At 63.2% G+C, this 16,091-nt stretch overlaps 1 protein-coding gene across 1 annotated transcript; it reads right to left on the bottom strand.

Moving 5' to 3' along the window:
• Positions 1-464: 464 nt before the first annotated feature.
• Positions 465-15,260, bottom strand: ATP4A (ATPase H+/K+ transporting subunit alpha). The gene is given in 26 exon segments (XM_071732530.1): positions 465-540; positions 829-920; positions 1,036-1,137; positions 2,270-2,403; positions 3,094-3,105; positions 3,107-3,136; positions 3,138-3,241; positions 3,551-3,623; positions 3,626-3,676; positions 4,944-5,098; positions 5,906-6,074; positions 6,975-7,125; positions 7,624-7,760; positions 8,401-8,570; positions 9,061-9,181; positions 9,183-9,242; positions 10,050-10,184; positions 10,633-10,742; positions 10,937-11,135; positions 11,615-11,883; positions 12,526-12,643; positions 12,737-12,871; positions 13,284-13,397; positions 13,535-13,738; positions 14,361-14,420; positions 15,183-15,260. Coding segments are annotated over 26 exon segments (2,955 nt in total). The 5' UTR covers positions 15,204-15,260; the 3' UTR covers positions 465-511.
• Positions 15,261-16,091: the final 831 nt, after the last annotated feature.

Raw genomic sequence — 16,091 nt, 5'->3', positions numbered from 1 at the left:
TCCCCGCCCCTCCCCCCCCCGCATGTGACGTCATCGATGTCCCCAGGGGCACCGCCCCTCCCCCCACTCTGTCCCCTCCCCCCCCCCGAGGATTCGACCAGAACCGAACCAGAACCAGAACCAGAACCAGAACCGAACGGCTCCGGGTTTAATTGGGGAAACTGAGGCACGGGGGGGGAATTGGGGCAAAAAATGGGGAAATTGGGGCAGAAAGTGGGGAAACTGAGGCAGGAAAAGGGAAACTGAGGCAGGAAAGGACCTGGAAGTGCAGAGAGGGGAAACTGAGGCACAGAGGGGCCTGGGGGTGGGGGGGAAACTGAGGCAGGAAAAGGGAAACTGAGGCACGGGGTAAAAAAGGGGGAAATTGGGGCACAAAAAGAGGAAACTGAGGCACGGGGAGATCCAGAAGTGGGGGGGGGGGGGGAGGGGAAACTGAGGCAGAAAAGGACCCAACAGTGGGGGGAGGGAAACTGAGGCACGGGGGGAGCTGCCGGCGGGGGGAGGGGCAGGGTCAGTAGTAAAGCTCCCGGTCCCACCAACCTGGAACGAAGAAAAGGGGGTGAGGGGGGGGAGGGGAGGGAGGGGACCCCTCGGGGTGGGGGGAGGGGGTGGGGGGTGAGGAAGAGTCCCCAGGGGGTGGGGTTGGGACCCCCTAGGGTGGGGGTGTGGGTGGGGGAGGGGCAGGAGGGGTGGGTGGGGGAGGGGCAGGAGGGGCGGGTGGGGGAGGGGCAGGTGGGGTGGGTGGGGGAGGGGCAGGAGGGGTGGGTGTGGGTGTGGGTGGGGGAGGGGCAGATGGGGGGGTGTGGGGGAGGGGCGGTCGCCGCTCACTTCCGGGGAGCCTCCTGACCCCCAACTTGCGGATTTCGTCGTAGCCGAGGATGAGGAGGCCGAAGGGGACGGGGAGCAACCACCACTGGAACCTGGGGGGGTTTGGGGAAAAAAACGAGGAATCAGGGAAACTCGGTGGCTTTTGGGGGGGGTCCCGGGGGCGTTTCCTGGGGGCTTTTCCCGGGGTCTTCCCGGGTCCCCCCGTACCGGAGGGGGGTGAAGCGGAAGACGTGGGGCATCCCCGGGCAGTAACAGAGGAAGCAGCCGAGGGAGAGCTGGAACAAGATGGCGACCAGGAGGACCCGGTTCCTGCGGACACAGGGGCACCCTATGGAGCCTATAGGACCCTATAGAACCCTATGGAAACCACAGGAACCTATAGGGCCCCGTAAAACCCCTGTAAGACCCCGTAGAAACTATAGGAACCTATAGGACCCTATAGAACCTATAGGAAGGACACCCAGGCACCCTATAGAGCCTATAGAACCCTAAAGAATCCTACAGAACCCTACAGAACCAATAGAACCCCTATAGGACCCTATAGAACCTACAGAACCCTATGGCACCCTATAGAACCCCTCCCTTAGCACCCTATTGCACCCTATAGCACCCATAGCACCCCCATAGCCCCCTATAGCACCACCAGAACCCCTCCACCCCCATAGGAACCAGAAGGTTCTGGTAGAACCCCAGAGCTCCCCCAACCCCCTACAGACCCCACAGCCTCCTATAGCACCCATAGGCCCCTGTACCACCCTATAGCACCTATAGCACCCTATAGCACCCACGGACTCCATAACCACCGCCAGAACCCTTCAGACCCCATAGGAACCAGAAGGTTCTGGTGGAGCCCCAGAGCACCTCCAGCCCCATAGGGAACCCTACAGACCCCATAGGTCCCAGAGTCCCCTATAGCACCCTATAGACCCCATAGCCCCCTATAGCACCACCAGAACCCTTCCACACCCCATAGGAACCAGAAGGTCTCCATAGGTTCTGATGGAACCCCAGAGCACCCCCTACCCCCTATAGACCCCCATAGCCCCCTATAGCACCCCTATAGCATCCATAGGACCCTATAACCCCCTATAGCCTCCTATAGCACCCATAGGGGCCTATAGTATCCATAGCCCCCTATACCACCCTATAACACCCTTAGGCCTCAGACCCCTTATAGCCCCCTATAGCCCCCCATAGCCCCCCCATAGCCCCCCATAGCCCCTATAGCCCCCCTATAGCCCCTATAGCCCCCATAGCCCCCTATAGCCCCCTATAGCCCCCCACAGACCCCTATAGCCCCCATAGCCCCCCATAGCCCCTATAGCCCCCCATAGCCCCCATAACCCCCCACAGCCCCCCATAGCCCCTATAGCCCCCACAGCCCCCCTATAGCCCCTATAGCCCCTATAGCCCCTATAGCCCCTATAGCCCCCATAGGCACCGGCAGAGGCCCTGCTGGAGCAGGGAGAGGCGCCGGGTCTTGCGGATCAGGACGTCAGCGACCTGGCAGAGCTCGATGCTGACGAAGAACACGGAGTAGGCCGTGAACTGCTGGGCCAGGCGCTGCCCGAAGGTCTGGGGGGGGACACGGGGGTCAGTGGGGGGTGGGGGGCACCCCGGGGGCACCCTGAGGGCACCAGGGGGTGGGGGGGCACCCAGGGGGGGCAGGACAGGGGGGGGGGACACAGCACCCAGGGGTCATCATAGGGTGGGGGGGTCACAGCACCCGGGGTGGGGGAAGGACCCTGAGGGCATCAGAGGGGGGGGGGGCACCCGGGGGGGGCAGGACACGGGGGTCACTGGGGGGTGGGGGGGCACCCCTGAGAGCACCAGGGGGGTGGGGGGGCACCCAGGGGCGGCAGGACATGGGGGTCACTGGGGGGGGACAGGACATGGGGGGGCACCCGGGGGGTCATCATAGGGTGGGGGGGGTCACAGGGGTGGGGGCATCATGGGGTCGGAGCCACCTCAAGGTTTTTGTGGGCTTCGAGGTCACCGTGGGGTGGGTGGGGGGCACCCGGGGGTCATCATAGGGTGGGGAGGACCCGGAGGGAGGTGACCATGGGGTGGGTGGGGGGCACCCTGAGGTCTCTGTGGGGTGGGGAGGACCCCAAGGTCCCCACGGGCTTGAGGCCACCTCGAGGTTTTTGTGGGTTTCGAGGCCACCTCGAGGTCCCCATGGGGTTGGTGCCCCCGGAGGTGCCCAGGGGGGTCCCTGTGGGGGTGGGGGTGGGGGTGGGGGGTGGGGGGTGGGGGGGTCCCTACCCACTGCTGCCCCGTAGCTGTCCTGCAGCTCCTGCTGGTGGGGGGTCCTCCCACTGGGCTCGAAGCCCCAGGCAGAGCAGTGGCCACCAACCCTCCTGGGCCATGGCCACGAAGTAATTGGTGAAGCCAGCGAAGGATTGGATGGCACCTACGGGGCGGGGACAAAAGGGGCGGGGGCACAGGGACACAACTGTCATGGCGGCCACTGACCCAACATGGCGGCCATTGACCCAACATGGCGGCCATTAACCCAACCATCATGGTGGCCACTGACCCAATCATGGCGGCCAGTGACCCAACATGGCGGCCATTGACCCAACATGGCGGCCAGTGACCCAACATGGTGGCCATTGATCCAATCATGGTGGCCATTGACCCACCCATCATGGCGTCCACAGACCCCACCCTTTTGGCCCCCGCCCACCCACACCCCCCCCCCCAAGGCCCCTCCCCCCACCTATCTGGAAGTAGGAGTAGGCGGCCAAGGGCTCGTTGACCAATCGGTCGCGGCGAGGGTTGCGGGGGTTTGAGGTTGCATGATGTCACTTTCCGCCTTCTCGTAGGCCAAGGAGACCGATGGGAACTGGGAGGGGACAGAGGGGACCCCGTGAGGGACCCGGGCACCCAAGGGTGTCACCCAGCACCCAAAGGTGCCACCCAAGACCCCCTCAAGGTCGAGGTGAAGACGCCCAAGTTGGAGAAACTCAACGCGAAGAACTTCTGTTGAGGAACCTCAACCACCAATGTCCCGGGGCCCAGCAGGGACCCAGGCACCCAAGGGTGTCACCCAGCACCCAAGGTGTAACCCAAGAACCCTCAAGGTCGAGGCGAAGACCCCAAAGTTGAAGAACCTCAACGGGCAGAACTTGGGTTGAGAAACCTCAACCACAACTCAACACCCCGTGGGTGCTGGGGAGGGTGCCAGGGTTTGAGGGGGGGTCCCAGGGGTCCCGGAGGGACCCAAGCACCCAAGGGTGTCACCCAGGTGCCCACCTGAAGCCCCTCAAGGTCCAAATGAAGACCCCAAAGTTGAAGAACCTCAACGTGAAGAACTTGCCTTGAGGAACCTCAACCGTTACTCAACGCCCCATGGGTGCTGGGTGCTGGGGAGGGGCCCAGGGGCCCAGAAGGGACCTGAGCACCCAAGGGTGTCACCCAGACCTCCTCAAGCTCCATATAAAGACCCCCAAGGTGAAGAACCTGGTTCTTGGCTTGAGGAACCTCAATTGTTACTCAATGCCCCATGGGTGCTGGGGAGGGTGCCAGGGGTCCAGTAGGGACCCGAGCACCCAAGGGTGTCACCCAGAACCCCTCAAGGTCCAGGTGAAGACCCTCAAGTTGAAGAACCTCAACGTGAAGAACTTGTGTTGAGGAACCTCAACCACAACTCAATGCCCCGTGGGTCCTGGGTGCTGGGGGGGGTTCCGGGAGTTTGGGTGGGGGGTCCCACGGGTCCAGAAGGGACCCGAGCACCCAAGGGTGTCGCCCAGAACCCCTCAAGGTCCAGATGAAGCCCCTCAAGCTCGATATAAAGACCCCAAAGTTGAAGAACCTCAATGGGCAGAACTTGCATTGAGGGTCCCCAACCATTACTCAACGCCCAATGGGTGCTGGGTGCTAGGAAGGGTCCCAGCAGTTGGGGTGGGACCTGAGCACCCAAGGGTGTCACCCACGTGCCCACCTGAAGCCCCTCAAGGTCTAAATGAAGACCCCAAAGTTGAAGAACCTCAATGTGAAGAACTTATGTTGAGGAACCTCAGCCGTTACTCAACGCCCAATGGGCCCAATGGGTGCTGGGGGGGTTCCGGGGGTTTTTTGGGGGCTCCCAAGGATTTTTTTGGGGTGCTCACGATGTCGGTGCAGAGCTCGATGAAGAGGATGGTGATGCAGCCCAGGGGGAGGGGGATGCTGGCGGTGATGTAGATGAGGTAGGGGGTGAGCTCGGGGATGTTCTTGGTCAAGGTGTAGGCGATGGATTTCTTCAGGTTGTCGAAGATCAAGCGGCCTGGGGAGGGGACAGGAGGCCTTGGGGACATCGCTGTCACCACCTCCCCCACCCCCCACCCAACCCCCTCCTCTGCTGCCCCAGGGACCCACGGGACCCAGCGGAGAGGAGGCCACGGGACCAAGTGGCCCCCGGTGTCACCCAGCACCCTCTTGGTGGCCGTGGACCCATCCCTTGAGGTCCCCACGGTCCCAGTGGTGGCCCCGATGTCCCCTGGTGTCACCCATCACCCTTGAGGTCCCCACTGGTGGCCCAGATGTCACCCAGCACCCTCTTGGTGGCCGTGGACCCATCCCTTGAGGCCCTCATGGCCCCAGTGGTGGCCCCGATGTCCCCCGGTGTCCCCCATCACCCTCTTGGTGACAATTTCCCTCAGTCCCTCGATGTCCCCCGGTGTCCCCGGTGTCCTCCTCGGTGTCACCTCCCCCTTGGTGGCCGTGACCCCATGGACCCAAGTGTCTTGGTGGCCGTGACCCCATCCCTCGAGGTCCCCATACTCCAAGATGGTGGCCCAGATGTCCCCCGGTGTCCCCCATCACCCTCTTGGTGACAATTTCCCTCAATCCCTCGATGTCCCCACGGTCCCTGATGGTGGCTCTGATGTCCCCTGGTGTCACCCATCACCCTTGAGGTGTCCCTGGTCCCAGCTGGTGGCCCAGATGTCCCCTGGTGTCACCACCACCCTCTTGGTGGCCACGACCCCGTGGCCCCAAGTATCCTGGTGACAATTTCCCTCAATCCCTCCCTGGGTGTCCCCAGGTGTCCTCCTCGGTGTCCCCTCCCCCCGGGTGACCCCCTGTCCCCCACCTTGCTCCACGCCGGTGACGATGGAGGCGAAGTTGTCGTCCAGCAGGATCATGTCAGCCGCGTTCTTGGCGGCGTCGGAGCCGGCGATGCCCATGGCCACCCCGATGTCCGCCCGCTTCAGCGCCGGGGAGTCGTTCACCCCGTCCCCTGTCACCGCCACGATGGCTCCCTGGGGACATCGGGGACATCGGGGTGGGGTGAGGGACATCAAAATGGTGGCATCTTGGAGACTTTGGGGGTGTCAAAATGGTGGCATCTTGGGGATATGGGTTGGGTGACAAGGTGGTGGCATCTTGGGGACATGGGGGACATCAGGGTGGGTGAGGGGCGTCAAAATGGTGGCATCTTGGGGACATGAGGGACTTTGGGGAGATCAATGTGGCACCCCCATTGGCAACCCCCCAATGTCCCCGATGTCCCCAACCCCCCCAAATCCCCAATTTTTCCCCCAATGTCCCCAACGCTCCCAACACCCCCGATGTCCCCAATGTCCCCAATGTCCCCAAATCCCCAGGTTTTCCCCCATTGTTCCCATCGTACCCAATGCCCCCAACGCTCCCAACGTCCCCAACGCTCCCAACACCCTCGATGTCCCCAACGTCCCCGGTGTCCCCAACCCTCCCAAATCCCCAATTTTTCCCCCAACGTCCCCGTTGCCCCCAGTGTTCCCAACACCCCTGATGTCCCCAATGTCCCCGATGTCCCCGATGTCCCCGATGTCCCCAATGTCCCCGGTGTCCCCAATGTCCCCGATGTCCCCGATGTCCCCAATGTCCCCGATGTCCCCGATGTCCCCCAATGTCCCCGGTGTCCCCGATGTCCCCAATGTCCCCGATGTCCCCGATGTCCCCGATGTCCCCAATGTCCCCGATGTCCCCGATGTCCCCAATGTCCCCGATGTCCCCGGTGTCCCCGATGTCCCCGATGTCCCCGGTGTCCCCGATGTCCCCGGTGTCCCTGATGTCCCCGATGTCCCCAATGTCCCCGATGTCCCCGGTGTCCCCAATGTCCCCGGTGTCCCTGATGTCCCCGATGTCCCCAATGTCCCTGATGTCCCCGGTGTCCCCACCAGCCTCTGGCAGCTCTCCACAATCACGAGTTTTTGCTGTGGTGACGTTCGGGCGAAGACGATCTCGGGGTGGAGCCTCAGCAGCTCCTCCAACCTCCCGGGTGCCATGGCCGCCAACTCCCCCCCCGTCACCACGCGGGCCCGGGCCTGCCTGGGGGGACAGGGGGCAACCGGGAGTCAACCGGCCTCCAGTCCCTCCCAGTGCTTCCCACTCCGTCCCAGTCCCCTTAAATCCCCTCCCAGTCCCTCCCAATCCCCTTCCAGCCCCTCCCAGTCCCTCCAAACCCCCTCCCAGTCCCTCCCAGTCCCCTCCCCATGTCCCCCCACCCTGGTTCCAGTCTCTCCAGTGGCACCCTCAGCCTCGCCACCACCTCCCAGTCCCTCCCAATCCCCCCCCAGTCCCTCCCAATCCGCCCCCAGTCCCTCCCAGTCCCTCCCAGTCCCTCCCAATCCCCTCCCAGCCCCTCCCAGTCCCCTTAAATCCCCTCCCAGTCCCTCCCAGTGCTCCCAATCCCCTCCCAGTCCCTCCAAATCCCCTCCCCGTCTCTCCCAGTCCCCTTAAATCCCCTCCCAATCCCCTCCCAGTCCCTCCCAGTCCCCTCCCAATCCCCTCCCAGTCCCTCCCAGTCCCCTCCCCATGTCCCCCCACCCTGGTTCCAGTCTCTCCAGTGGCACCCTCAGCCTCGCCGCCACCTCCTCGGGGGTTTCGCTCCCGGGTCCCAGGATCCCAACGGCCCCGGCGATGGCTTTGGCCGTGATGGGGTGGTCACCGGTCACCATGATCACCTGGGGACACCGGGGACACCGGGGGGGGACACGTGGACACCCCCCTCTCCACCCTGGCACCGCTGTCCCCAACGTCCCCAATGTCCCCAAAATGGCCCCAGTGTCTTCAAAATGGCCGCAATGGCTCCAACGCCCCCAATGTCCCCAAAATGTCCCCAAAATGTCCCCAATGTCCCCAAAATGGCCCCAAAGTCTTCAAAATGTCCCCAATGTCTTCCAAATGTCCCCAGTGTCCCAAATGTCCCCAAAATGTCCCCAACGCCCCCAACGTCCCCAATGTCTTCAAAATGTCCCCAACACCCCCATTGTCCCCAAAATGTCCCCAATGGCCCCAAAGTCTTCAAAATGTCCCCAACTCCCCCAATGGCCCCAAAATGTCCACAATGTCCCCAGTGTCCCCATTGTCCCCAACACCCCCCATGTCCCCAACGTCCCCAACGTCCCCAACGCCCCCATTGTCCCCAATGTCCCCATTGTCCCCAGTGTCCCCATTGTCCCCAACACCCCCCATGTCCCCAACGTCCCCAACGCCCCCAATACCCCCAACGCCCCCATTGTCCCCAAAATGTTCCCAACATCCCCAATGGCTTCAAAATGTCCACAATGTCCCCATTGTCCCCATTGTCCCCACGTCCCTCACCCTGATCCCTGCCGTGCGACACTTGAGGACAGCCTGGGGGACGGTGGCCCTGGGGGGGTCAATCATGGCCACCAAACCCGTGAAGCAGAGGCCCACGGCCACCTCCGGAAGGGTCTCGGGGTCTGTCCCCGATGTCACCGTCCCTGCTGGGAGCCACCGGGCGCAGAAGCCTCCGGTGGGGACATCGGGGGACATCGGGTGACACCGGACCTCAGGGACCCAACTGGTTCCCAGCTCCACCTCCTTGTGGTGTCCCCGTTGTCCCCAATGCCCCACCCCCACCCCATGGTGCCCCCCCACGTCCCCACAGTGTCCCCATTGTCCCCAAAACCCCACAGTGTCCCCCCTCTCCTCGTGGTGTCCGCAATGTCCCCACATCCTCACGATGTCCCCCAAGTCCCCCCAGTGTCCCCAATGTCCCCAGTGTCCCCAATTCCCCAAAATGTCCCCAATGTCCCCAAAACCCCAGTGTCCATGTCCCCACAGTGTCCCCATCTCCCCATGATGTCCCCCAAGTCCCCACAGTGTCCCCATTGTCCCCAATGTCCCCACCACCCACAGTGTCCCCAATGTCCCCATTTCCCCAAAATGTCCCCACTGTCCCCAACGTCCCCGCGTCCCCACGACCTCCCCCCCCCCCTCTCCCCAGGCCCCACTCACCCAGCACCCTCTCCCCACGCCCCCCCAGCTCCGCGTAGGCCCCCTCGAAGTCCCCTCTCCACGGGGCGTCCAAGGCCACCTCCTGCCCCTTCAGGAGGACCCCGCAGCACCGCTCCAGCACCCCGTTCCGGGGCCCCTTTCAGCACCAGCAGCTGACGCTCCCCAAAATCATGGACAGAGACCTGGGGGGGGGACCCTGGGTCACCCCGGGAACCCCCAAGACCCGCCGGGACCTCCCGGGGCCACCTCGGCCACCCGGGGCCCCATCAGGACCTCTTGGGTCAACGCTGGCCACTTGGGGCCACCTTGGCCACCAAGGTTCCTCCTCAGCACCAAGGGGTCTCCTGGCCAACCGGGGCAACCAGTGGCCACCTGGGGCCACCTTGGCCACCAGGGGACACCTCAGCCACCTAGGGCCCCATCTGGACCTCCTGGGGCCACCTGGACCTCTTGGGTCAACGTTGGCCACTTGGGTTCTTCATGGAACCCAAGGTTCCTCCTCAACCCCAAGGGGTCTCCTGGCCACCCAGGGCAACCAGTGGCCACCTGGGTCCCCATCAGGAACTCCTGGGGACACCTTGGCCACCTGGGGTCACCTCGGCCACCCAGGGCCCCATCAGGACCTCTTGGGTCAACATTGGCCACTTGGTTTCTTCATGGAACCCAAGGTTCCTCCTCAACCTTAAGGGATCTCCTTGCCACCCAGGGCCACCATTGGCCACCTGGGGCCACCTTGGCCACTAGGGGACACCTCGGCCACCTAGGGCCCCATCTGGACCTCTTGGGGCCATCTTGGCCACCCAGGGCTACCTCAGCCACCTAGGGCCCCATCAGGACCTCTTGGGTCAACGTTGGTCACTTGGGTTCCTCCTCAACCCCAAGGGATCTCCTGACCACCCAGGGCCACCATTGGCCACCAGTGGCCAACTGGGACCTCCTGGCCACCCAGGGGCCTCCAGTGGCCACCTGGGACCTCCCGGTAGCCTCACCTGGAACTTGTTGGTGGAGTTGAAGGGCAGCTCGGCCACCTTGGGGAACCTTGCCCGGGCCTCGGCCACCGACCCCATCGTCACCTCCGCGAACTTCAGCAGCGCCGTCTCCGAGGCGTCGCCAATGACGTCACGCTGGGACGGGGGGCGGGGCTTCAGTGGGCGGGGCTTCCAGCCCCATAGATTTTCCCTCCAGGTCCTCCAAACCCCATAGAAAGTCCCCATGGGTCCTCCCAGCCCCATAGACGATCCCTAGAGGTCCTCCAAGCCCCAAAGATGGCCCCCATGGGTCCTCCAAACCCCATAAATGGTCTCTATGGGTCCTCCAAGCCCCATAGAAGGTCCCCATGGGTCCCCAAAACCCCATAGATGGCCCCTAGAGGTCTTCCCAGCCCCATAGATTTTCCCTCTAGGTCCTCCCAGCCCCACAGAAGGTCCCCATAGGTCCTCCCAGCCCCATAGATGATCCCTAGAGGTCCTCCAAGCCCCAAAGATGGCCCCCATGGGTCCTCCAAACCCCAAAGATGGCCCCCATGGGTCCTCCCAGCCCCATAGATGGTCCCTATGGGTCCCTGCCCCACACCTTGGCCACAGGGACCTCTTCTTGGCCAGGCTTGAACTCGGCGCGGTTGCAGAGGGTGATGACGCGGCTCAACATGGCCCAGGTCTCCGAGGATTGGTCGAAGCTCTGACCTGGGTTAGAAGGGCCACGGGGATTGGTCAGTTCACCGGAAGGGCCTCGGAGGAGCCATTGGTCCACCGGGGGGGTCTTCAAGCGTTGAGGTTGAACCTTGGGCTCGAGGAGGAACCCGACGGCCCCCGGGCGGTTCCGAGGGTTCCGGGTGGACCCCACGTGTTCCCCGTGGGTTTGGGGGTTTCGGGGTCACCTGATTGGTCCTCGGTGGTGTCGGCCGCGTGGATCTGGTTGTCAAACCAGAGGTGGGCGACTGTCATCCGGTTCTGGGTCAAGGTCCCCGTTTTGTCGGAGCAGATGACGGAAGTGGAACCCAAAGTCTCCACGGCCTCCAGGTTCTTCACCACGCAGTTCTTCCGGGCCAATCGTTTGGCCGTCAACGAGAGACAAACCTGAAGGGTGGGGGCAAAGTTCCTCAGCACCCTGGGACACCCGTGGCACCCACCCGGGCCTCCTCGGGTGGCTTCGGAGCCAGCAGGGACCTTGGCGAAGCCACCAAAGATGTTGGGCCAAGGAGAAGCCACCTTGGGGTCTTGGCTTCTCGTGGGACATCCCAGGACTTTGTGGGTTGGGGGGGGAGTTTTGGGGACACCCTGGGGGTCCTCAAGGCTCGGGTAGCACCCGTGGGTGGCGAGGAATGCACGAGGACCTCAGGGGTCAACCCTGCGGTCCCATGGAGGGCCCAAGGCTTTGGGGGTTTTGTGTTGGTGCCACGAAGGCCTCGTGGGTCCCAGGTGACCCCCGGGGTCCCCCAAGGCTCCCCTGAGGTGGCCACATCACCCAGTGGCTGCCCAGGGGACCTCCCCAGCCCAAGGCGAGGGTAGGCCCCAAACAAGGGTAGGCCCCAAGCAAGGGTAGGCCCTGAGCCTACCGTGACAGTGGCCAAGAGGCCCTCGGGGACATAAGCCACCACGATGGCCATGAAGAAGACCATGGCCCTGAGGAAAGGGTAACCAATGACCATGGCCACCACGAAGAAGGTGGCCCCGAAGAAGATGGCGAGGCCGGCGATGATGTCAACGAAGTGCTCGATCTCGATGGCGATCGGGGTCTTCTCGTTCTCCACCCCGGAAGCCAAACTGGCGATGCGGCCGATGATGGTCCTGTCCCCGGTGTTGATCACCAAGCCCATGGCGGTCCCTAGGGACAGACGGGGGGTCAGGGAGGGGACCCTGGTGGCCACCAGGAGCCAGGTGGCCATTGGTGGCCCCAGGTGGCCGGGAGACCCCTTGGGGTTGAGGAGGAACCCAAGAGGTCCGGAGGAGCCCAAGAGGTCCAGAGGAACCCAAGTGGTCAAGAGGAACCCAAGACCTCCAGGTGGGCCCCAGGTGACCCAAAGGGCCCCAGGTGACCCAAAGGGCCCCAGGTGGCCATTGGTGGCCCCAGGTGGCCAAAGAGGCCTCAGGAGGTCAGGAGACCCCTTGGGGTTGAGGAGGAACCTTGGGGGCTATGAAGAACCCAAATGGCCAACGTTGACCCAAGAGGTCCAAGTGGGACCCAGGTGTCCCAAAGGGCTCCAGGTGACCCAAAGGGACCCAGGTGACCCAAAGGGACCCAAGTGGTCGTTGGTGGCCCCAGGTGGCCAGGAGACCCCTTGGGGTTGAGGAGGAACCCAAGAGGTCAAGAGGAACCCAAGAGGTCAAGAGGAACCCAAGAGGTCAAGAGGAACCCAAGACCTCCAGGTGGGCCCCAGGTGACCCAAATGGACCCAGGTGTCCAGATAGGGACCCAAGAGGTCCAGGTGACCCCCAGGTGTCCAGGTGGCACCCAGGTGCTCCCTACCTTCCAGGCACATGGTGGAGAAGAAGGCGATGTTCCGGGTCTCCAGGGGGGAATCGTGGGAGCACTCGGGTGACCTCGTCTGGGGCTCCGATTCTCCGGTCAAGGAGGAGTTGTCCACCTAGGAGGGGTGGGAGGTGACCTCTGGGAGACCCCCACTGACCCCCCCACCCCCCGCCCTCACCCCAAGGACCTCGGGGTGCCCATCCCCCACCTTGCACCCTTGAGCGGAGATGATGCGGATGTCGGCGGGGACGCGGTCGCCGCCTTTGATCTCCACCAGGTCGCCCACCACCAGCTCGTTGGCATTGATCTGGAGTTTGTCACCTCCTCGGATGACCGTGGCTTGCTGGAAGGGGACAAAAAGGTCCAAAAAAAGGGACCCAGGATGCCCAGGAGGTGCCCGGTGGCCATTGGTGGCCCCAGGAGGTCAGGAGAACCCTTGGAGCTGAGGAGGAACCTTGGGGGTCATGAAGAACCCAAGTGGCCAAGATGGCTCCAAGAGGTTCAGGTGGCCCCAAAAGGTCCAGGTGGGACCAAGAGGTCCAAATAGGGACCCAGGCATCAAAGAGGGGTCCCAGGTGGCCAGAAGGAGCCTGGTGGCCATGCTGGACCTGAGATGTTCATGAGGAACCTTGGGGGCCATGAAGAAGCCAAACGCCCAAGATGGCCCCGAGAGGTCCGGGTGGGAGCCAGGCCTTGGGGAAAGGACCCAAAGGTCTGGGGAGGGGTCCCGGGGACCCGAGGAGACGTGACCTCACCTGAGGGACCAAGTTCTTGAAGCTGGCGATGATGTTGGTGCTCTTGAACTCCTGGTAGTAGCCGAAGCACCCGGTGACCACCACGACGGCGATGAGGGCGATGGCCAAGTAGAGCTTGGGGTGGGGTGGGGGACACGATGAGGACCTCGAGGTGGGACCCAGGGGGGCTGGGCGGCCCCAAATCTTCCCCCCCACGGCGCTGCCCGGTAGCCGGGTGGCCCCGGATGCCTCCGGCCAAGGAGCCAACTCACGTTGTCGGAGCTGCCGCTGTCACCTTCTCCTTCTTGGACGCCGTAAGCGATGAGGCAAATGGCGGCCGCCACCCACATGAGGCACTGGAGCCCCCCCGCCAACTGCCGCCCAAATTTGATGCACTCGGGGGTCCCCCGGGGGGGGCGGAGCTCGTTGGGACCATCCCGGAGCAAGCGCTCGGCGGCCAAGGCCTCCGCTAGGCCCTGGGGACACGGGGTCACGGGGTCAATGGGGTCCTGGGGTCATGGGGTCAATGGGGTCATGGGGTCGACTGGGTCAATGAGGTCATGGGGTCAATGGGGTTGATGGGATCATGGGGTCAATGGGGCCAATGGGGTCAATGGGGTCAATGGGGTTGATGGGGTCAATGGGTCATAGGGTCAATGGGGTCGATGGGGTCAATGGGGCCAATGGGGTCAATGGGGTCAATGGGGCCAATGGGGCCAATGGGGCCGATGGGGTCGATGGGGTCGATGGGGTCAATGGGGTCAATGGGGTCAATGGGGCCAATGGGGTCGATGGGGTCAATGGGGTCAATGGGGCCAATGGGGTCGATGGGGTCGATGGGGTCGATGGGGTCAATGGGGTCAATGGGGCCAATGGGGTCGATGGGGTTGATGGGGTCATCGGGTCATGGGGTCAATGGGGTCATGGGGTCGATTGGCTCAATGAGGTCATGGGGTCATGGGGTCAACAGGGTCAACGGGACCAATGGGATTGATGGGATCAAGGGGGTCAATGGGGTTGATGCGACCAATGGGGTCGATGGGGTCATGGGGTCAATGGGTCCTGGGGTCATGGGTCAATGGGGTCAAAGGTCACGACCTTGGTGCTGCTGGTGCTGTACTTGACCTCCAGGTCGGGCACCTCCAGCCTGTGGTCATCCTGTAGGCAACGACCCCTGACCTTTGACCCCTCCCAGTACGTCCCAGTCCCTCCTTGTCCCTCCCAGTTTGCTCCAGTTGACCTCCCAGTTGCTGAGTTGACCTCTCGGACCCTCCGTTGACCTCCCAGTCCCTCCCAATACATCCCAGTTCCCTCTCAGTACATTCCAGTCCCACCTTGTCACTCCCAGTTCACTCCAGTTGACCCTCCAGGCCCTCCCAGTATATCTCAGTCCCACCCAGTTTGCTCCACTTGACCTCCCAGTCCCCAAGGTCACCTCTCAGTCATTCCCAGCCCCTCCCAGTATATCCCAGTCCCACCAAGTCCCTCCCAGCTCACTCCAGTTGACCTCCCAGTTGCTGAATTGACCCCTCGGACCCTCCATTGACCTCCCACTCTCCCAGTATATCCCAGTCCCTCCCAGCTCGCTCCAGTTGACCTCCCAGTTGCCGTGTTGACCTCTCAGACCCTCCATTGACCTCCCAGTCCCTCCCAGTATATCCCAGTCCCACCGAGTCCCTCCCAGCTCACTCCAGTTGACCTCCCGGTTGACAAGTTGACCTCTTGTCCCCTCTGTTGACCTCCCAGTCCCTCCCAGTACATCCCAGTCCCGCCTTGTCCCTCCCAGGTCGCTCCAGTTGACCTCCCAGTTGCCAAGTTGACTTCCCAGTTCCCTCCCAGTACATCCCAGTCCCACCGAGTCCCTCCCAGCTCACTCCAGTTGACCTCCCAGTGCCTCCCAGTGCCTCCCAGTTCCCCTACCACGTCCATCTCTTTCTTCATGTCCTCCAGCTTCTCCTTCCTGCGCTGGCCACGCCCCTTGGCTCCCGCCTGACCCCGCGGCCCAACCTCGTAGCGCTCCTGGGGGTCAGAGGTCAAAGGTCACCCGGGAGGTCGCCAGCTCCACCCAAACAGCTCCAACCATCCCAGTCCATCCCAGTCCATCCCAATCCATCCCAGTTCATCCCAATCCACCCCAATCCATCCCAGTCCATCCCAGTCCATCCCAACCCACCCCAATCCACCCCAATCCATCCCAGTCCATCCCAATCCACCCCAATCCATCCCAGTCCATCCCAGTTCATCCCAGTTCATCCCAATCCATCTCTAACCTCCTCCATCATCTCCACCACTTCCAACCATCCCAGTCCATCCCAGTTCATCCCAGTCCATCCATCTCCATTTCCATCACTTCCATCATCTCCATCCCAGTCCATCCCAGTCCATCCCAGTCCATCCCAGTCCACCCCAATCCCTCTCCCCCTCCCCCTTCCTCTCCCCTCACCTCCTTCCCCATCGCAGCTCCCAGTTCCTCCCAGTTCCTCCCAGTTCCTCCCACTCCCTTCCCTTTATACCTCTCCCCTCCCCTCCCCCTCCTCCATCCCCAGGAACCGCCCCAAGGTCACCTCAACCCCAGCACCTCCCCCCCTGCCTCAGTTTCCCCTCCCCCACCTCCTGCTCCCCCTGTGCCTCAGTTTCCCCCCCCAGGTCTCTCTGTGCCTCAGTTTCCCCTCCCCCACCCCCAGCTCCCCCCGTGCCTCAGTTTCCCCCCCATTTTCCACCCCAATTTCCCCCTTTTTTACCCCAATTTCCCCCCTTCGTGCCTCAGTTTCCCCTCCCCCCGCCCCAAGGTGCCCCCTCCCAAGGTGCCCTTGATGACGTCATCACCCC

Source organism: Heliangelus exortis, unplaced genomic scaffold (assembly GCF_036169615.1).
Source record: "Heliangelus exortis unplaced genomic scaffold, bHelExo1.hap1 Scaffold_119, whole genome shotgun sequence".
In the NCBI taxonomy this organism is placed as follows: Eukaryota; Metazoa; Chordata; class Aves; order Apodiformes; family Trochilidae; genus Heliangelus; species Heliangelus exortis.
Note: the sequence above shows the minus strand (reverse complement) of the source record. Positions and strands in the feature narration are given on the sequence as shown.